This window comes from Macrobrachium rosenbergii, unplaced genomic scaffold, assembly GCF_040412425.1.
Source record: "Macrobrachium rosenbergii isolate ZJJX-2024 unplaced genomic scaffold, ASM4041242v1 171, whole genome shotgun sequence".
NCBI classification, from domain to species: domain Eukaryota; kingdom Metazoa; phylum Arthropoda; class Malacostraca; order Decapoda; family Palaemonidae; genus Macrobrachium; species Macrobrachium rosenbergii.
In genome coordinates, this window is record NW_027100729.1 from 3,232,887 (window position 1) to 3,256,076 (window position 23,190).

At 36.9% G+C, this 23,190-nt stretch overlaps 1 protein-coding gene across 2 annotated transcripts in view; it reads left to right on the forward strand.

Moving 5' to 3' along the window:
* The window catches only part of LOC136838169 (neuroligin-4, X-linked-like), a 28,642-nt gene extending 15,868 nt beyond the window's left edge, over positions 1-12,774 (forward strand). Inside the window, exons 3-7 of one of the 2 annotated variants that reach the window (XM_067103044.1) lie at positions 869-1,024; positions 2,299-3,230; positions 4,434-4,594; positions 5,619-5,734; positions 10,298-12,774. In XM_067103044.1, the coding sequence (XP_066959145.1) occupies positions 869-1,024; positions 2,299-3,230; positions 4,434-4,594; positions 5,619-5,734; positions 10,298-11,397 (2,465 nt within the window). In that variant the 3' untranslated portion in view covers positions 11,398-12,774. The remainder of the gene's footprint in view (positions 1-868; positions 1,025-2,298; positions 3,231-4,433; positions 4,595-5,618; positions 5,735-10,297) is intronic. The other variant, XM_067103043.1, reaches the window with a different exon arrangement.
* Positions 12,775-23,190: the final 10,416 nt, after the last annotated feature.

A 23,190-nucleotide genomic window follows, 5' to 3' on the forward strand; every position in this document is an offset into this window, starting at 1 on the left:
AAGCAAGGGGCATATTGCTACAGTGGCTTGAGCTACCGCACTGGTCTTAGGCTAGCTAAACCTGAAATGTCTAACATAAGAAATCATTCAGTAATATGTAAAAACCCAATGGACCACAAAAAAACTTTGAAGTAAGTGACAACGACGCAGGAGGAACACCTCCTTAGTATTTTAGGATCTTGGTTATCAAGAAAATTGTTCCATCACTCAATAATCACTTAACTTCTGCCACCTTGCACTTAGCCCAGTACCCCTCCCCTATTCTTCTTTATTTCTTGACCTTGTTTACTCTTACTAAACTTTCATCCACTGGACTTGGCTGCTGAAGATAATCTATTTCATGTTTTGTCATAGTCTTATTTCCCCTGAAATAAGAATACATATATATATATATATATATATATATATATATATATATATATATATATATATATATATATATATATATATAATATATATACACACACACACAATCTCATCAAAAGCTTCCACCCACTGGGGAGAGGAAAAAGAAATCATTAGCAATAATTATTTTGGGAGAGGCCTCCTCCTAAACCTCCTCCTCCACTTCGAGGACCAATCGATCGATGGTCTTCAAAATGGGATCTCGGGGTTCTTGAAGCGTCCACTCGAGGCCCCTCGAGTGGAGACTCCGAGATATTATCTTGAGGGTGTATTCGTGACAGACGACCTCCTCCACTGGATTTATCGGGGGACGTGATCGACAGAGAGAGAGAGAGAGAGAGAGAGAGAGAGAGAGAGAGAGAGAGAGAGAGAGAGAGAGAGAGAGAGAGAGAGTGTACATACTCATCCTATAACCCGCCATTCTCAAGCGATTCCACCCATTAAACTGCCGTTTCCTTTGCAGTGGCGGACACCAGGGGGCACCGCGCCCTTCCCGTGGTGGTCTATATCCATGGCGAGAGCTACCTGTGGGGGGCGTCCAACCCCTACGATGGGTCAGTCCTGGCCGCCCACGGAGAGGTCATAGTTGTGACCTTGAATTACCGTCTGGGACCTTTGGGTGAGTAGGACGGTGAATAATGATAATGAATAACGGTTATAATTATTCCTGATTATTCACCGTTTAATGTAAAATAATTTGTGTAATTTATTGATTTATATTTCTTATTATCAAGTCACTGATTGATTTAATTAATTATTTATTGGTTTTACTTATCTATTTAGTTATTTATTAATCAATTAATTCATGTAATTATTACTTATTTATTTAGTTACCTATTGATTGATTGAATTATTTATCTATTTACTTATTTATTGATTGATTTCATTATTTATTTATTGATTGATTTAATTATCTATTTATTTACTTATTTATTCATTGATTGATTTAATTATCTATTCATTTACTAATTTACTGATTGACTGATTTAATTATCTATTTATTTACTAATTTATTGATTGATTGAATTATTTATTTATTTACTAATTCATTGATTGATTTAATTAAATATTTACTTATTGATTGATTGATTTAATTAGATATTTATTTACTTACTGATTAATTGATTTAATTGGATATTTATTTACTTACTGAATAATTGATTTAATTAGATATTTATTTACTTACTGATTAATTGATTTAATTATATATCTACTTACTGATTAATTGATTTAATTAGATATTTATTTACTTACTAATTGATTTAATTAATTTTTCATACTGATTTAGATATTTATTCACTTATTGATTGAATCAGATATTTATTTACGTATTTATTGATTTAATTACCTATTTATTTACTTATTTAATTAGATATTTATTTACTTACTGATCGATTTAATTATATTGTTTATTTATTGATGGATTTTATTATCTATTTATTTACTTATTTATTTATTGATTGATTTAATTAGATATTTATTTACTTATTGATCGATTTAATTATATTATTGTTTATTGATTGATTGGTTTATTTATTTATTTACCTATTTGTTGATTGATTGATTGAATTAATTAGTTATTTACGTAATTATTTATTTATTCATGTATTTTAGTTATTTATTTACTTATTCACTCATTCATTCACTTATCTACCGATTGATTGATTGATTAATGTATTCATTCATTCACTCATTCATTTATTTATTTACTTATTAATTAATTAATTAATTAGTTAATGAATTCATTCATTTATTTACTTATTTACTTATTGATTGATTGTTTGGTTTAATTAGTTATTTATATAATTAATAATTGATTGATTGATTGATTTAATTAGTTATTTACTTACTTAACCTATTTATTGACTGACTGATCGACTGATTTCCTCGCAGGATTCCTGAACACCAACGCAGACCCCACGGGCCGAGGCCATGTCATGAACCACGGCCTCATAGACCAGATCGCTGCCCTTCACTGGGTCCAGGAGAACATCGGGGCGTTTGGGGGCGACCCGGGCAGCGTGACCTTGCTGGGGCACGGTACGGGTGCCGCCTGCATCCACTTCCTCATGGCCTCGACGGCCGTGGCCCCCGGTCTCTTCCACCGCACGATCCTCATGTCTGGCTCCGCCCTCAGTCCCTGGGCGGTGGTTGGCACGCCCATCCACTATGCCCTGCAGTTCGGAAGGGCGCTCAACTGCACTTCTTCTGGCGGCGGAGGCGGAGGTGGAGGCGGACTTCTCCCGCAGACGGCACCGCCGGAGTTCAAGCCGTCGAACGAGGAGTTGGACTTGATGGTGAACTGCCTGAAGGAGAAGCCCTTGGAAGAGCTGCAGACGGTGCATGTCCCTTCTCCCCAATTCCTCTACGCCTTCGGTCCCAGCGTGGACGGCATCGTCATCCGCAACGACTACAGGCGGGAGATCCGGAAGCGCGCAGATGAGCAGACGAAGGAGTACGACTTGCTCTTCGGCGTCGTGCCCCACGAGGCGTACGACCTCCTGAGCAACGGCGCCGTCGAGAACGGCGTCGACGCCGAAGGGCGCGACCGCATCTTCCGGACGATGGTACGGAACTCGTACGACTACCACCTGAACGAGGTGTTCATCTCCGTCGTGAACGAGTACACTGACTGGGAGAACCCGGACGCCTCGCCCGCAGCCCTCCGGGATGCGACTCTGGCCGCCCTTGGGGACTCCCAGTATGTGGCGCCCTTGCTCAAGACAGCCAACAACCTCAGGATAGGAGACAAGAACCAGTTTTTCTATGTTTTTGACCACACCTCCTCCTCCTCCTCCTCCTCTGCCGAGTCTGAGTTTTCGGATGTGAGTTGAGATTCGCCTTCTTTCTAGCTTGTCTGTTAATAATTCACTGTTTCAGGCTTGTCTGTTAAGGATTCATTTCGAAATTGCCTCTTAAGAATGATTCATTCAGGCTTGTCTGCTAGAATTCAGTTAATTTTAAACTAATTAGTTCATTTCGAACTTGTCTCTTAAGAATTCATTTCAAACTTGTCCGTTAGAATACAGACAGTTTCTTGTCTCTTAAGATTTAATTTCAAACTTGTCTATAAAGTTTCAATTCAAACTTGTCTGTTAAGAATTCATTTCAGGCTTGTCTGTTAAGAATTCAGTTAATTTCAAACTTGTCTGTTAGAATCCAGACCATTTCAAACTTGTCTGTTAGAATACAGCTTCTTTCAAACTTATCTGTTAAGAATTCTTTGCAAACTTGTCTGTTAAGAATTCAGTTCATTTCAGCCTTATCTTTTGGAACCCAGTCTATTTCAATATTGCCTGTTAAGAATTCATTTCAAAATTGTCTGTTAGAATACAGCTTGTTTCAAACTTGTCTGTTAAGGTTTAATTTCATTTCAAACTTGTCTGTTAAGAATTAATTTCAGGCTTGTCTGTTAGAATACAGCTTGCTTCAAATTTGTCTGTTAAGATTTAATTTAATTTCAAACTTGTCTGTTAAGAATTAATTTCAGGCTTATCTGTTAGAATACAGCTTGTTTCAAACTTGTCTGTTAAGATTCCATTTCATGTCAAACTTGTCTGTTAAAAATTAATTTTAGGCCTGTCTGTTAGAATACAGCTTGTTTCAAACTTGTCTTAAGATTCCATTTAATTTTAAACTTGTCTGCTAAGTTAAGAATTCAATTTATTTCAAACTTATCTGTTAAGAATTCATTTCAAACTTGTCTGTTAAAAATTCCGCATTTTTCAAACTGAATTCAGCTTCTTGCACACTTGTCTGTTATGCATTAAAAACTTGTCTGTTAAGAATTCAGTTGACCTTGAACTTGTCTGTTAGACTAATTCAGCTCATTTCATACTTGTCTGTTAAGAATTCAGTTGATTTTGAACTTGTCTGTTAGACTAATTCAGATCATTTCAAACTTGTCAGTTAAAAATTCAGCTCGCTTCACACTCCTCTGTTAAAATTCACCTTGTTTCGAACTTGTCGGTTAAGAATTCAGTGCGCTTTACACTCGTCTGTTCAGAATCCGCCCCGTTCCTTTCCAGCAGTCAGTGAAAGGCGCCGTTCATGGGGACGAGTTAGCGTACGTCTTCGGGGCGCCGCTGGTGGGCGAACTGGGAGTCTTCACAGCCAACAACTGGACTCACCAGGACACACTTGTGTCAGAGACCTTGCTCTACTACATAGCCAACTTCGCCAAGACCGGGTGAGGAAGAAGAGTCGTTGGTGGTGGTCCTCGCTAACCCTAATATGCAAGACCTTATTTTGTGGTCTTCGTTAACCCCCAACTTCTGAGACTTATTTACAAGATTCTTAACTTTGGTCCTCGTTAACACTGATTTAAAAGACTTTTTACTTTGTTAACCCTAATTTCTAAGACTTTTTACTTTGTTAAAACCCTAATTTAAAAGACTTTTTCACTTTGTTAACCATAATTTCTAAGACTGACTTTTTAATTTGTTAAAACCCTAATTTAAAAGACTTTTTACTTTGTTAAAACCCCAATTTAAAAGACTTTTTACTTTGTTAAACCTAATTTCTAAGACTTCTTGTTACCCTTATTTTCTAAGACTTTGTGGCTCTCATGAACAAGTCTTTACAAGACTTTTTACTTTGTTAACTAATTTCTGGGACTCTTCCATTGTGGTCCTAATTAACCCTGATTTAAAGACTTTCCAAAGACTGATCTTTTACCTTGTGGCCCTTATTAACCCTAATTTCTAAGACTTCTTAATTTGCTAGCTCTAATTTCTAAGACTTTTTATCTTGTGGTTCTCATTAACCCTTACTTTGTGTAACTCATTAAGCCTAACCTATTCCATGGTCCTCATTAACCCTAAATTGCTCTGTGGTCCTCATAAATCCTAATTTACTCTGGTCCTCATTATCCCTTACTTTGTGGTCGTCATTAACCCTTACTATGTGGCCCTAATTAACCTTAATCTAAACTGCGGTCCTCCTTAAACTTTACTTTGTGATCCTCATTAACCCTAATCTACATTGTGGTCCTCCTTAAACTTTATTTTGTGTCCTCATTAAGCCCAATTTCCACAAGTCCTGAAAATTTTCAGCCAAAAATATTTACCATGTTTACATCTCCCAAAAACTGACCCTTCAAACCTTAGCCAATTTTTTGTGGCCCTCATTAACCACACCTTACAAGACCCCATTCTTTGTGACCTTCACTGATCGCAACTTACAAGCCCCCCCCCTTCAATTTTGCCCCGCAGGAACCCCAATTTACGGCCAGGCCAGGAACTGACAGCCAACGCCCGGGACAAGAGCAAGTTCAAAAAGCTGGTCTGGGAAAAGTACGACCCCGTTTATCAAAAATATTTGTACATAGGTGAGGCGTTCTTCCATTCTTGTCTTTTCTTGTCCTCATTCTTCCATTCTTGATTTTATTCTTTCATTCTTGCCATTTGTTGTCTTTATCCTTCAATTAGTCTCTTTATTCTTGTATTTTCTGTCTTTATTCACTCATTCTTGTCCTCATTAATTTTATTTTTCTCTTTATTCTTGTATTTTCTGTCTTTATTCTTTCATTCTTGTCCTCATTACTTCCATTCTTCTCTTTATTCTTGTATTTCCTTTCTTTATTCTCTCATTCTTGTCCTCATTACTTCCATTCTTCTCTTTATTCTTGTATTTCCTGTCTTTATTCTTTCATTCTTGTCCTCATTACTTCCATTCTTCTCTTTATTCTTGTATTTCCTGTCTTTATTCTTTCATTCTTGTCCTCATTACTTCCATTCTTCTCTTTATTCTTGTATTTCCTGTCTTTATTCTTTCATTCTTGTCCTCATTACTACCATTCTTCTCTTCATTCTTGTATTTCCTGTCTTTATTCTTTCATTCTTCTCCTCATTACTTCCATTCTTCTCTTTATTCTTGTATTTCCTGTCTTTATTCTTTAATTCTTGTCCACATTACTTCCATTCTTCTCTTCATTCTTGTATTTTCTGTCTTTATTCTTTCATTCTTGTCCTCATTACTTCCATTCTTCTCTTTATTCTTGCATTTCCTGTCTTTATTCTTTTATTCTTGTCCTCATCACTTCCATTCTTCTCTTTATTCTTGTATTTCCTTTCTTTATTCTCTCATTTTTGTCCTCATTACTTCCATTCTTCTCTTTATTCTTGTATTTTCCGTCTTTATTCTTTCATTCTTGTCCTCATTACTTCCATTCTTCTCTTTATTCTTGTATTTCCTTTCTTTATTCTCTCATTCTTGTCCTCATTACTTCCATTCTTCTCTTTATTCTTGTATTTCCTGTCTTTATTCTTTCATTCTTGTCCTCATTACTTCCATTCTTCTCTTTATTCTTGTATTTCCTGTCTTTATTCTTTCATTCTTGTCCTCATTACTTCCATTCTTCTCTTCATTCTTGTATTTTCTGTCTTTATTCTTTCATTCTTGTCCTCATTACTTCCATTCTTCTCTTTATTCTTGTATTTCCTGTCTTTATTCTTTTATTCTTGTCCTCATCACTTCCATTCTTCTCTTTATTCTTGTATTTCCTTTCTTTATTCTTTCATTCTTGTCCTCATTACTTCCATTCTTCTCTTTATTCTTGTATTTTCTGTCTTTATTCTTTCATTCTTGTCCTCATTACTTCCATTCTTCTCTTTATTCTTGTATTTCCTGTCTTTATTCTTTTATTCTTGTCCTCATTACTTCCATTCTTCTCTTTATTCTTGTATTTTCTGTCTTTATTCTTTCATTCTTTTCCTCATTACTTCCATTCTTCTCTTTATTCTTGTATTTCCTGTCTTTATTCTTTCATTCTTGTCCTCATTACTTCCATTCTTCTCTTTATTCTTGTATTTCCTGTCTTTATTCTTTTATTCTTGTCCTCATTACTTCCATTCTTCTCTTTATTCTTGTATTTTCTGTCTTTATTCTTTCATTCTTTTCCTCATTACTTCCATTCTTCTCTTTATTCTTGTATTTCCTGTCTTTATTCTTTCATTCTTGTCCTCATTACTTCCATTCTTCTCTTTATTCTTGTATTTCCTGTCTTTATTCTTTCATTCTTGTCCTCATTACTTCCATTCTTCTCTTTATTCTTGTATTTTCTGTCTTTATTCTTTCATTCTTGTCCTCATTACTTCCATTCTTCTCTTTATTCTTGTATTTTCTGTCTTTATTCTTTCATTCTTGTCCTCATTACTTCCATTCTTCTCTTTATTCTTGTATTTTCTGTCTTTATTCTTTCATTCTTGTCCTCATTACTTCCATTCTTCTCTATATTCTTGTATTTCCTGTCTTTATTCTTTTATTCTTGTCCTCATCACTTCCATTCTTCTCTTTATTCTTGTATTTCTTGTCTTTATTCTTTCATTCTTGTCCTCATCACTTCCATTCTTCTCTTTATTCTTGTATTTCCTGTCTTTATTCTTTCATTCTTGTCCTCATTACTTCCATTCTTCTCTTTATTCTTGTATTTTCTGTCTTTATTCTTTCATTCTTGTCCTCATTACTTCCATTCTTCTCTTTATTCTTGTATTTTCTGTCTTTATTCTTTCATTCTTGTCCTCATTACTTCCATTCTTCTCTATATTCTTGTATTTCCTGTCTTTATTCTTTTATTCTTGTCCTCATCACTTCCATTCTTCTCTTTATTCTTGTATTTCTTGTCTTTATTCTTTCATTCTTGTCCTCATCACTTCCATTCTTCTCTTTATTCTTGTATTTCCTGTCTTTATTCTTTCATTCTTGTCCTCATTACTTCCATTCTTCTCTTTATTCTTGTATTTCCTGTCTTTATTCTTTCATTCTTGTCCTCATTACTTCCATTCTTCTCTTTATTCTTGTATTTCCTGTCTTCTTCTTTTATTCTTGTCCTCATCACTTCCATTCTTCTCTTTATTCTTGTATTTCCTGTCTTTATTCTTTCATTCTTGTCCTCATTACTTCCATTCTTCTCTTTATTCTTGTATTTCCTTTCTTTATTCTCTCATTCTTGTCCTCATTACTTCCATTCTTCTCTTTATTCTTGTATTTTCTGTCTTTATTCTTTCATTCTTGTCCTCATTACTTCCATTCTTCTCTTTATTCTTGTATTTCCTGTCTTTATTCTTTCATTCTTGTCCTCATTACTTCCATTCTTCTCTTTATTCTTGTATTTCCTGTCTTTATTCTTTCATTCTTGTCCTCATTACTTCCATTCTTCTCTTTATTCTTGTATTTCCTGTCTTTATTCTTTCATTCTTGTCCTCATTACTTCCATTCTTCTCTTTATTCTTGTATTTCCTGTCTTTATTCTTTCATTCTTGTCCTCATTACTTCCATCCTTCTCTTTATTCTTGTATTTCCTGTCTTTATTCTTTAATTCTTGTCCTCATTACTTCCATCCTTCTCTTTATTCTTGTATTTCCTGTCTTTATTCTTTCATTCTTGTCCTCATTACTTCCATTCTTCTCTTTATTCTTGTATTTCCTTTCTTTATTCTCTCATTCTTGTCCTCATTACTTCCATTCTTCTCTTTATTCTTGTATTTTCTGTCTTTATTCTTTCATTCTTGTCCTCATTACTTCCATTCTTCTCTTTATTCTTGTATTTCCTGTCTTTATTCTTTCATTCTTGTCCTCATTACTTCCATTCTTCTCTTTATTCTTGTATTTCCTGTCTTTATTCTTTCATTCTTGTCCTCATTACTTCCATTCTTCTCTTTATTCTTGTATTTCCTGTCTTTATTCTTTCATTCTTGTCCTCATTACTTCCATTCTTCTCTTTATTCTTGTGTTTCCTGTCTTTATTCTTTCATTCTTGTCCTCATTACTTCCATTCTTCTCTTTATTCTTGTATTTCCTGTCTTTATTCTTTAATTCTTGTCCTCATTACTTCCATCCTTCTCTTTATTCTTGTATTTCCTGTCTTTATTCTTTAATTCTTGTCCTCATTACTTCCATTCTTCTCTTTATTCTTGTATTTCCTGTCTTTATTCTTTCATTCTTGTCCTCATTACTTCCATTCTTCTCTTTATTCTTGTATTTTCTGTCTTTATTCTTTTATTCTTGTCCTCATTACTTCCATTCTTCTCTTTATTCTTGTATTTTCTGTCTTTATTCTTTTATTCTTGTCTTCATTACTTCCATTCTTCTCTTTATTCTTGTATTTTCTGTCTTTATTCTTTCATTCTTGTCCTCATTACTTCCATTCTTCTCTTTATTCTTGTATTTTCTGTCTTTATTCTTTCATTCTTCTCCTCATTACTTCCATTCTTCTCTTTATTCTTGTATTTTCTGTCTTTATTCTTTCATTCTTGTCCTCATTACTTCCATTCTTCTCTTTATTCTTGTATTTTCTGTCTTTATTCACTCATTCTTGTTCTCATTACTTCCATTCTTCTCTTTATTTTTTATCTTCTGTCTTTATTCACTCATTCATGTCTTTATTACTTCTATTCTTCTCTGTATTCTTGCCTTTATTCTTTCTTCCTTTCCTTTATTCGTCTCTTTCTTGAGTCTTCCTTTCTTGTCTTTATAATAATAATAATAATAATAATAATAATACTAATAATAATAATAATAATAATAATAATAATAATAATAATGAAAACTTTAAGAGGGATTCAAGTGACCTTTAATAATTAAATTAAATTTTTGCACTGAATGAATATTTGCCACAAACATTATTTTAGAAATAATTTAGAAATGAATTCATGTTTTAGTATAGAGCCCCGGCCAGGATTCGGTACCGAGCACCTTTTGGATGACAGTTGGATGACAGCATACTTTAGACACTCAGCCATGTAAAAAATGTTCCTTCTTGGTGGCTGAATGGATTGAGTACACTGTCATCCACGCGTCCACCTAAAATGGTGCAGGTTTGAATCCTGGTCAGGATATGAGTACTTGTGACGCTTAGGCCTATCCCCCACTGTGTGTCTCTTCTCCCTCCGCAGGCAGCCGCCCCAGGATGAGGGACCACTACCGTGCCCACCAGCTCGCCCTCTGGACCTGGCTGGTGCCCCAGCTGCAGCGTGTGGGCCGCCTGGAGTTCCTCACCCTGAGGGACCCTGACAATTCCCACCTGGATGACGAGGAGAGACTCCAGGAGCTCTCGGTCCTCCACCACCTCTTCGCCCACTTCGACTCCCCGGAGCTCTACTCTGGCTCTGTTCGCCCGCTCCAGCACATGGCCGGCCACTACGTCCTGCCCCCCACCACTACCACCGCTGCCCCCACCACTCCGATCCCCACCACCACCCTCCTCCCGCCCCAGCTCTCCCAGATGTTCACGACCCCTCGAGTTCCCCGCCGCGGGAGCAACCCCTTGCTGGACCCCTACCCGGACGTCCTCTCCAACGCCACGGCCCATGCGGAGGCCACGAAGCCCCAGGGGGTCGGTTACATGGCCTACTCGACGGCACTCTCCGTCACGATAGCCATCGGAGTGTCCCTCCTCATCCTGAACCTGCTCATCTTCGCCGGAGTGTACTACCAGAGAGACAGGTCGCGGGCGATGGGCAGCAAGCAGGAGCAGCAGAGCCAGCTCCACAGCCAGGGCGGAGGAGGAGGAGGAGGAGGATTATTAGGCGACCAGCAGCAAATGGCGGCCATCAGCAGTGCCACGGGTCCTACATTAGGATCAAGCATCAACTTAGAAGTCATGAAGTTACCGATGCCTGTGACGACATCGTCGGTCAAGGCACCTCCCCCTTCCCCCCTGACGCACACTCACCCCTTCGCTCACATCTCCGAATGCCCGCCCGCCTTTGCCGACACCCCCCTTACTTTAGAAACGGGAAGTCACTGCGTGACTATACCCCCCCCTCCGCCGACCATACCCAATGGCAGTGCCACCATGATTGACGGTGGAGGACAGCATCAGCATCAGCAGCAGCTCAAAAGACAGCATCAGCATCAGCAGCAGCAGGAGCAAATAATGATGCCCCGCCCACCTCCCCCGCCCCGGCTATCGGAGTCCCAGCCGCTACTGCCTGCTCAGGTGCCGGCTCCGCCCCGGGGCAAGATACCACCCTTCGAGGAACTGCAAGTATGACAGAGGAGCCCTCTGGTGGCGGTGCTCTCCACTACTAAGCACCTGCAGAGTGCCGCTCGACCGCACACCCCACCCGGGCGCCATCGTCACGCTCAGGTGGTAGACTACTACGGCGGCACTTTCTACGACGGACAGGACATGACGACGTCCTTCCGAGGCGGTGGTGGGAGTAACAGGCCCATCGTGGCCGTGCCCCCCACCGTGGTCTGCGTGGGCAGCTCGTCCACGTGGCCCCGGAAGGCCCGAGGAGGACCACGCGCCTGGCCAGAGGGTGAAGATACGGCAGGATCCGACACAGATCCCATCCAGCTGAAGCAACTGTGAGAGATGCATGGCTTCATCGAGTTGTGGTGTTGCTCTGTTCTGAGGTGATGGCTGGGGCATTATTGTGCCCCTGGTGGATAGAGTTCTGTCCAGCCATTAATGGACAAGATTCTATCATCAAAGGCTGACAGGATTCTATTTTGTCATTGGTTGACAAGAATTCTATTCTGTCACTGGATGACAGGATTCTGTCCTGCTATTGGCTGATAAAACTATCTTCCATTGGATAACAATATTCTCATCCAATTGGCTGATAGAATTCTGTCTTCCCATTGGCTGATAGAACTCTGTCTTCCCATTGGCTGATAGTACTCTATCTCCCCAATAGCTGACGAAATTCTGTCTCCCCATTGGCTGATAAAGCTCTCAGCTGATTGGCTAATAGAACTGTCTTCCCACTGGCTGACAGAACTCTCTTCTGCCTGATTGGCTGACAGAACTTTGTCTCCCCATTGGTTATAGAACTTTGTCTTCCCATTGGCTGACAGAACTCTGTCTCCCTATTGGTTGATAGAACTCTCTTCTGCCTGATTGGCTGACAGAACTCTGTCTCCCTATTGGTTGATAGAACTCTCTTCTGCCTGATCGGCTGACAGAGCTCTGTCTCCCTATTGGCTGATAGAACTCTCTTCTGCCTGATTGGTTGACAGAACTCTGTCTCCCTATTGGTCAATAGAGCTCTCTTCTGCCTGATTGGCTGACAGAACTCTGTCTTCCTATTGGCCAACAGAACCAAACATGCTGACGAACTGTACGAAGGATGTACACATTGTTGCCAAATCATTACAGAGACTCAAGTACGTACGTGAGTACACATCGCTGACAAAAAAAATATGACTGACAATCTCAAATCACTGCTGACGTTGTGATACTAATTATCGCGTATAATTAAGTTTCCCCCTACCCCCACAACAAAAAATAATTCTATGTTATTAAAAGTGTCAAGACTTTTTATATATATATGTATTACTTTCAAAAGTAATTATGACAGATAAATGAAATCTATTACTGTGTTGAGCTCTTGAGGTGTTTTCAATAAAAACTTGATAGTAATTGTGTGTCTGCTTTTGGCCCTCAATAATAATAATAATAATAATAATAATAATAATAATAATAATAATAATAATAATAATAATAATAATAATAAATTTGTTTTATTATTAAGTAATAATAATAGCAAAATGATAATAATTATAATATCATTACTATTAAGCAATGGAAGCATTATTATTGTTATCAAAAGGAGCCATCGACTTGAAATTCAAGCTCCCAAAGAATATTCAGGCGTCCATTAGGAAGAAGCAACAAGAGAAAAGATAGATTAATAAAGAGATAGAAATGTATCAAAAAGCAACTAGAAGTGTTAGGGCAGTAATGCATTGCGTTTTCGCCTGAACTTCTGAAGAAGTTCCAACTGCACGACAATCTATCAGTGTGAGGGATAAAGGACCTCTGGAACTTTGGGGAGGTTCGACAGTGAATCTGGTTGGTCTCTCTCTCTCTCTCTCTCTCTCTCTCTCTCTCTCTCTCTCTCTCTCTCTCTCTCTATCTCTAAGAGACCATCCGTTGATGGTCCAAGTCATAACTGCTGCTATTAGGAGACAGAAATCTGCCACCACAAACCATTCTATATAAACGAGATAAATCTCTGTCATTAAATAATAATAATAATAATAATAATAATAATAATAATAATAATAATAATAATAATAATAATCTTAAAGGAAAAAGTTGGTAAAAATGTTTTTTAAAAATCACAGGAGAAATCGAAAATAAACAAATTCATAGGTTAACAATATTTGGAAAATTCAAAAATTGAATTATATTCAGTGGAAATAAATCATAATTTTAATTTCAAATATATCATCAGTTCAGAATTTACTTTAAAAAACTATTTCTGAGATATTTAAATTAAGAGAAATGTTATATTTAGCTTCCAGAATCATATATTTTATATATATATATATATATATATATATATATATATATATATATATATATATATATATATATATATATGCATATATATGCATACACACACACACTCATATATATATATATATATATATATATATATATATATATATATATATATATATATATATATATAATTCAAACATTATTGATATTCACATTAAAAACAATTTTGAGATAATCAAAATTGAAGGAAGTTATCAATTTCCTTTACAAGTAATTTTGAAATTATTTAAATGAAATAATATTACAATCTGCCTTAAAAATAACTTTGAAATTATTTAAATGGAAATAATATTACAATTTGCTTTAAAAATAATTTTGAAATTATTTAAATGAAATAAGATTATAATTTGCCTTAAAATAATTTTGAAATTATTTAAATGAAATATTACAATTTGCCTTAAAAATAATAAATTATTTAAATGAAATATTACAATTTGCCTTAAAAATAATTTTGAAATTATTTAAATGAAATATTACAATTTGCCCTAAAAATAATTTTGAAATTATTTAAATGAAATATTACAATTTGTCCTAAAAATAATTTTAAAATTATTTAAACGAAATATTACAATTTGCCTTAACAATAATGAAATTATTTAAATGAAATAATATTACAATTTGCCTTAAAAATAATTCTGAAATTGTTTAAATGAAATATCATTATGTTTTGTCCTAAAAATAATTTTGAAATTATTTAAATGAAATATTACAATTTGCCTTAAAAATAATTATGAAATTATTTAATTGAAATATTACAATTTGTCTTAAAAATACTTTTGAAATTATTTGAATGAAATATTACAATTTGTCTTAAAAATACTTTTGAAATTATTTAAATGAAATATTACAATTTACCTTAAAAATGATTTTGAAATTATTTAAATAAAATATTACAATTTGCCTTAAAAATAATTTTGAAATTATTTAAATGAAATATTACAATTAGCCTTAAAATAATTTTTAAATTATTTAAATGAAATATGACTTTTCCCTGAAATAATTAATTTTGAAATTATTTAAATTTAATATTTGAATTTGCCTTAAAATTAATTTTTGAATTATTTAAACTAAAAAAATATTACAATTTTCCTGAAAAATATTGAAAAAATACGAACTAAAAGAAAGTCAACAATTTGCTCAAGGAATAATTTTGAATTATATTAACAAATATAATTTAAAAAAAGACTAAAAATAATTTTGAAATGATTTAAACTAAATAATGTTAGAGTTTTTCGGCACAATCGAGTGTTATGTACATTGTATAATGTACATATCTCTCGGGGGTCTCGGTATATGCCGTATGAGCCGCGGCCCATGAAACTTTAACCATGGCACGGTGGTGGCCTATTCCATATCGTTGCCAGACGCACGATCATGGCTAAATTTAACCTTATATAAAATAAAAACTACTGAGGCTAGAGGGCTGCAATTTGGTATGTTTGAGGATTAGAAGCTGGATGACCAACATAACAATTTGGAGCCCTCTAGCCTCAGTGGGTTTTGAGATCTGAGGCCACACAGAAAAAAAGTGTACACAGAAAAAATTGTGGACAGAATAAAGTGCGCACAACAGTTTTCTTTTACGGAAAAATAAAAATCATTCTTAGAACATTTATAATTAATTAGGTGTAGGGCTTGCAACCGCATACTAAAAAAAAGCAAAAAAAAAAAAAGGAAAAATCAAATATAAATAAAAGGAATTAAATTGTTTTAGGCCTAATGACGAACAGGTGCCTGAAGAGTTTATACTCTTTCCAGGGCTCCCACCCAGGAGGGTCGGGAGGGTGTCTGCAGGACTCCCTCCACGAAGGTACTGGCTGTCCCTCCAGGACTCGATTCACAGAAGGTACTGGCTGTACCTCCAGAAGTTAATTCACAGAGGGTACTGGCTGTACTCCAGGACTTAATTCACAGAAGGTACTGGCTGTACCTCCAGAACTTAATACACCGCAATCTTAGTCACCTTAGCACCCAGCAGATGGCGTGAGGATTTAAAATCCAGTCTCCTTAAAGGTGAGACTTGCTTCGTCCCTTGACCCCTGATCGATTGGGATGGGGATTTAATCCGAGTTAATCCCTTTGGGACATCTGCGCCGGATTTAACTGAGGCATTTAGAAGGGATTTCGATTAACATATGATTTGTGAGTAAATTTGAATATAGAGTTTTCCTGACTAGTGTTGGATTCAACATGATTCTACAACACTTCTTTATATTTGTCATTGATTCATAATTAACAACAATACAACAATGTGGTTATACTTTGTTGTTATAAGCGTTATAACAACTCTTATAAGACTTGTTCGTCTTGTATAAATGTTATAATGACTGTTGCTATAACTTGCAAAAAAGAAAAGGTATTTTTTGAAGTAGTTTTGTCTTTTTTTTACAGCGTATAATAATCAAGGTCACCGGAAACAGATCTATCTTTCAGTGGTCTCGGTATAATGCTGTGTGAACCGCGGCCCGTGAAACTTTAACCACGGCACAGTAATGGCCTATCCCATATCGTCGTCAGAAGCATGATTATGGCTAAAGTTAAATTAAATAAATAAAAACTGCTGAGGCTAGAGGGCTGCAATTTGGTATGTTTGATGGTTGGAGGGTGGATGACCAACATACCAATTTGCAGCCCTCTAGCCTCAGTGGTTTTTAAGATCTGAGGGCGGACAGAAAAAAGCGCGGATGGACAGTTGTCAAAAAACTAAGAATTATCAGAAATGAAATGAAATTTGTGGTGAATTCAGATTAAATTTGTATTATTTAAGTCTGTCCATCCACACTTTATTCTGTCCGCCCTCAGATCTGAAAAACTACCGAGGCTAGAGGGCTGCAAATTGGTATGTCGATCACCCACCCTCCGGTCATCAAACCTACCAAATTGCAGCCCTCTAGCCTCAGCAGTTTTTATTTTATTTACGGTTGAAGTTAGCCATGATCGTGCTTCTGGCAACGATATAGGACAGGCCACCACCGTGCCGTGGTTAAATTTTCACGGGCCACGGCTCGCACAGCATTATACCGAGACCACCGAAAGATAGAAGATCAACTTGGGTGGCCTTGATTATATGCTGTGGCGGCTGTACAGAAAACATTTGGAAAAGTAAATAAATAAATAAATAAATATATATATATATATATATATATATATATATATATATATATATATATATATATATATATATATATATATATATATATGAAGATTTTCAAGAGAGACTTGGCGACGTCTGCTGGACTTTGCAACTGAGACCAGAATTCCCTTATTGATTTTTGCTCTCTTTCTGTGGGTGAGAGAGAGAGAGAGAGAGAGAGAGCGTACTCTGTCTCTCTCTCTCTCTCTCACTCACTCTTTCTGGCTCTCTCTCTCTCTCTCTCTCAGGTGTCTATTTCTTAATACACATCTACATGTAGTGGGCTTTGTTCTCTCTCTCTCTCTCTTCTTCTCAAGTAATCCCTCACAGTATATCCCCTACAGTATATACCATGAAGTATATCCCCTATAGTATATCCCCTACAGTATAACCCCAAAATCATATAACCTACGATATATCCCAAGAATATAACCCAACAGTGTGTATACCCTAAAGTATGTCCACTTTAGTATACCCCATCCAGTATATCCCCTGAAGTATATTACTCATGGTATATCCCTCCAGTATATCTCTTAAATTTCATCTCCCTTCGTACATATCCTAAAGTATATCCCCTACAGCATATCCCTTAGAGTATATCTGACATTATATCCCCTAAATTATATCCCCTATAGTATATACCATACAAAACATCCCTATATTATATCCCCTAAAGTATGTATCTTTAAGTATATCCCATACAGTACACCTCTAAAGTATATCTCTTAGACTATAACCTCTAAAGTATATCTAATAAAGTATATCCCCAATAGTATATCTTCTACAGTATATCCAAAATAGCATATCCCCTTCAGTATATCCCCTACAGTATATCCCAAAGATTATATCCACTACCATATGTCACAGAGTATATACCCTACAGTATACCCCATACACAATATACCCTTACAGTGTATCCCATAGAGTATATCCTCCACAGTATATCCCTTATGGAATATCCCCTACTGTATATCTCATAAAGTATATCCACTACAGTATATCCCATAGAGCATATCCCCCAAAGTATACCTCAAAGCATATCCCCTAAAGTAAATCCCACGGAGTATATCCCCTTCATTATATCCCATAGAGCATATCCCCTACAGTATGTCTCATAGAGTATATCACCTACAGTATATCCCATAGAGTATATCGTCTAACGTATATCCCCTTCAACATATCCTATAGAGTATATCCCCTTCAGTATATCCCATAGAGTATATCCACTACAGTATACCTCATAGAGTATATCACTACAGTATATCCCATAGAGTATAACACCTACAGTATATTCCATAGAGTATAACACCTACAGTATATCCCATAGAGTATAACACCTACAGTATATTCCATAGAGTATATCCGCTACAGTATATCCCTTAGAGTATATCCCCTTATTCTGTTGACTCTCCCAGATGACAGATAGACAAACTTGGTTTCAGTTTTCTGAAAAGAAAACTATTGTGCCGGCTTTGTCTGTCCGTCCGCACTTTTTTCTCTCTGCACTTTTTCCTGTCCGCACTTTATTCTGTCCGCACTCAGATCTTAAAAACTACTGAGGAGGCTAGAGGGCTGCAAATTGGTATGTCGATCATCCACTATCCAGTCACCAAACCTACCAAATTGCAGCCCTCTAGCCTCAGCAGTAGTTTTTATTTTATTGAAGGTTAAAGTTAGCCATGATCGTGCTTCTGGCAACGATACAGGATAGGCCACCACCGTGCCGCGGCTAAAGTTTCACTGGCCACGGCTCACACAGCATTATACCGAGACCACCAAAAGGCAGAATATCTATTTTGGGTGGCCTTGATTACATGCCGTGGCAGCTGTACAGAGAACTCGATTGCGCCGAAGAAACTTTTGCGCATGATGTACTCGTTTTCTCATGAAGCTGAGGAAATTTGAAGTATGACTCTCTCCCTCCCTCTCCCTCTCTGAAAAGGTCAGGAAAAGAGAAAATGAAGGAAAATCAGAAAATTAATTAGGGCATCTGCTGGGCGCATTAGAAAGAACAATCTCACGTTGTCATTTCTCTCGGCTGCTAATTAAGATCGAGAGAGAGAGAGAGAGAGAGAGAGAGAGAGAGAGAGAGAGAGAGAGAGAGAGAGAGGAGTCTTACTCGCGCTCGCTGATGCTTGCAATCTTAGAAGAAGAAGAAGTTGAAGAAGGAGAAGAAGAAGAAGAAGAAGAAGAAGGAGAAGGAGAAGAAGAAGAAGAAGGAGAAGAAAGAGGCTCTCCTCTTATTCTCCTTCTTCTTCAGTATTATTCTATTATTCCTTACTCCTTATTTATTCTTCTTATTCCTTCTTTACAATCCATATTCCCCATAAGGACTTAACATTCGATTTTTCCCCATAAGGACTTAACATTCGATTTTTCTCCATAAGGACTTAACATTTGATTTTTCTCCTTAAGGACTTAACATTCGATTTTTCCCCATAAGGACTTAACAATTGATTTTTCCCCATAAGGACTAAACATTCGATTTTTCCCCATAAGGACTTAACATTCGATTTTTCCCCATAAGGACTTAACATTCGATTTTCCCCATAAGGACTTAACATTCGATTTTCCCCATAAAGGCTTCAACTGTTTTCAGGTTTTCCTCCTGTTACACCTTTCAAGCCTTTCTACTCTCAATTTCCCTTTCAGCGCTGAATGACCTCGTAGGAGCCAGCACTTGGGAAACGAATGTGCTTACCTTCCGCCAATATGGGCGGCTTCAGCTCATCAGTCCGTGCATGCGCAGCTCAGACCATTTTACCAGCCTTCTTTTAGGCACAATTTCATCTCAAAGTAGTCAAAATTACCTGCTTATTAACCATTATTCATTCTGTGCAAGAGTCTTTCCAATGCTTTACTTAAAAAAGAAGTCTAGGCTAGCCTTTTATGACAGTATATATATGTCATCAATACGCAAAGGGTGACGGGACCTCGATCAGATTTCAGACTTTTGCGCGATAAGTTATTTCGCAAAACACTCCCGAATTTCCCCATTCACTGGGCTCTTTTAAAGATTTGTAAGTTCAATAAAAAGTTACGTAAACATGCAAAGCAATCCGAAAAGAAAGCTGGAATACTGTAGTCGAGGCATCGCCTCCCAGATCGTCTTTCCAGCCACCACCGTTTATCCGTCTGATCTGCGTAGACTGTTTGAGACAGGCTCGCCTTTCGTGCGTGATCGTATTGTTTTATTACCGGAGGTGTGAAGGTTCTCTGCGAATCTAAGCATTCGGATATATTGCTGAAGATGTGCGAGTTTGAATGTTGATCACAGTAAGCTTAGAGATATCGGGAGCACCGACTGTGGCCGGTCACGAGATAGCTTTGCGTAGGCCACATCCACCTGAAACCCGCTTGGTGAGGCGACAGGTGGAACGAAATACACTCTATAGCCATTTTACTATCCAGCTGTTGCTGTTCATGCCAAAACTCAATGCTGAATAAGTACAAACACACACACACATAATTCAGTACATGAGAAGACATTATTAATATGGTTTTTAGTTACATATATGGTGAATATAACCTTATATAACCTGTAAACGTTGGTGCTGTTTTTATGATCAAGCTTTTTGAATGAGACCATCGGGTTCTTAAAAAAAATAATACTAGATTGAGGCAAGGAGGCCCGAAACTGTACCTTAACCTAATTTATTACCCTAAGTTATTTACATATTTGTACAATGAGTCACAGCAGTCCAAATAAATCATCGTTATATAATAAATCACTGGCGGCAAAATGCTATTTACACCAAATCATTAAATAAAGAATTACTCAACCAAACCAGAGTCAGCTTCAATATTGCTCAATACCAACGGTTACAAAAATAATGAAAATTAGCTAACACCAAAAGTAGTGGCAAAATGCTTAAACCATTATATATATATATATATATATATATATATATATATATATATATATATATATATATATATATATATAAAATAGGCAGTCTCAAAATTTAAATCGCAGTACTTGAAATAATAACAGTTAAGCATGAGCAGTATTCAAAACAAAGTATAACTGTCACACCTTGGAGTCGTGAAAGACTCAAAAACTTAACCCAAAAATAGATGAAATAAATGGTAGTAACCACAGTTGTTAATTAAGCATTGACACGACATACTGAAAGTAAAGTGAACTGTTAAACATTAACATGACATGTTGGAAACAAACTGAAGATTTAAGACTTTGAACCAAGTCACGACAACAGATGGACAAGTGTGCCATCCCCAGCAGTACTCCACTGCCACCCAGGTAATCCTCAATCAACATTGCCTAAACCCAGCAATCAAAAATGATGATCACACACATCAATAGACTGCAGCTCTCGGCTGTCGTTGAGACATCACTCAACACCAAGTCGCTCTTCACGCCACCCAAACATGACGACCATGCCATACTCTACCATGCCATACTCGATCATACCCTACTCAACCATGACGTACTTGACCATGCCGTACTCCACAAAAGGAACGTCGTCCTCTAACAGACGAAAACCATGCTGCCTCAACAGTATTGATTATCACTTGACGTTAAATCCACCTCCATGCCCATGCCGTATACTTGACCATGACGTACTTGACTATGCCATACTTGACCATGCCATACTTGACCATGCTGTATTCGACCATGCCGTATTCAACCAAGCCGTACTCGACCATGCTGTACTCAACCATGCCATACTCCACGAAAGGACACAACTCTTCAACAGAACACTCCCACCCATGTAGAATACTCGAGCATGTCGTGCTCCAACAGGTCGAGAATACCTGCGCGGCTGACTCCACTGCTTACGACTGCTGACTGCCCATGACTGCTGAGGATTTGTGACTGACTCTCTCTCTCTCCGCTCACCAGTGACAACACTTCCGATGTCGACGTGGCAAAAACCCCCGGCATTAGTCATTAGTTACACCCTGGTTTTGTGCTCTCAGGGCTATATTCCACTTGATAAAAGGGCTATCCCACTTGATAAAAGGGCTATCCCACTTGGCAAAAGGGCTATCCCACTTGGCAAAAGGGCTATCCCACTTGGTAAAAGGGCTATCCCACTTGGTAAAAGTGCTATCCCACTAGGTAAAAGGGCTATCCCACTTGGTAAAAGTGCTATCCCACTTGGTAAAAGTGCTATCCCACTTGGTAAAAGTGCCATCCCACTTGGCAAAAGGGCTATCCCACTTAGTAAAAGTGCTATCCCACTTGGTAAAAGGGTTATCCCACTTGGTAAAAGTGCTATCCCACTTGGTAAAAGTGCTATACCACTTGGTAAAAGGGTTATCCCACTTGGTAAAAGTGCTATCCCACTTGGTAAAAGTGCTATCCCACTTGGTAAAAGGGCTATCCCACTTGGTAAAAGGCTATCCCACTTGGTAAAAGAGAACACTGACGTTTCTGACAATGTCATAGAAAACTGTGACATTATCCAGTGACTGAATTTTCTTCAAAGCCCTCCGTCTCCAGTAAAAAAAAAAAAAGCATATATTTAGTATAATAAGCACTGTTGAACACTACATGAATTATCTATTACTGAAATATCAAGGAAATCAAGAGTAGATAACTTCCCTTTACATATAAGGATGCCAACATATAATAATAATAATAATAATAATAATAATAATAATAATAATAATAATAATAATAATAATAATAATGTGTTCAGTAGATGAAAATAAATCCCATCTGCAGAGTACACTAATTCGCAAAGAATAAGTAAATTTGCAGAGACATTTAGTGCTTGTCTACGATGAGAGTAGCAAGTGACAATATTAAACACAGTAATAACATTAGTAATAATAATAAACTGAATTCCTTGTATATATATATATAAAAAAAAAAACAGATTGCAGACCTTTAGTCTTTGTTAATATTCCTGAGATGTATAGTAGTATTGCATTAGGCCAGGTTTTTTGGCCATGACCCTACGTTAAGTTAGGTTGGGTTAGGTTAGGTTGGTTAGGTTAGGTGAGGTTAGGTTAGGTTAGTTAAATTACTCCAGAGTAATTTGGGTGTGGGAAATGTAATGAGATTATTTTCAAGAAAATTCTATGGTTAGTTTTTGAGATATGGCGGCCCCCTTTTTTTCAGGGGAAGGTCCCGGGCTGGTGCAATACCCAGTAAGAATATTAACATTGGGCTTATAAAGAACAACATAAAAGGAAAACTGTTCGAAACATATCACTCTCACCCAAATGGACTCTAGGCATGGTGCGCTCCATTTTGGCTTTTCTGACCTGTATGCAAGAAGTTCATTACTTACTAGCACTGAAACTGGTTTTGGATTCCCAAGTACAATGTTCATCTCCACCACAATATTGCTGCGCAAAATCCTTTTTTTTTTTTTTTCTAGTAC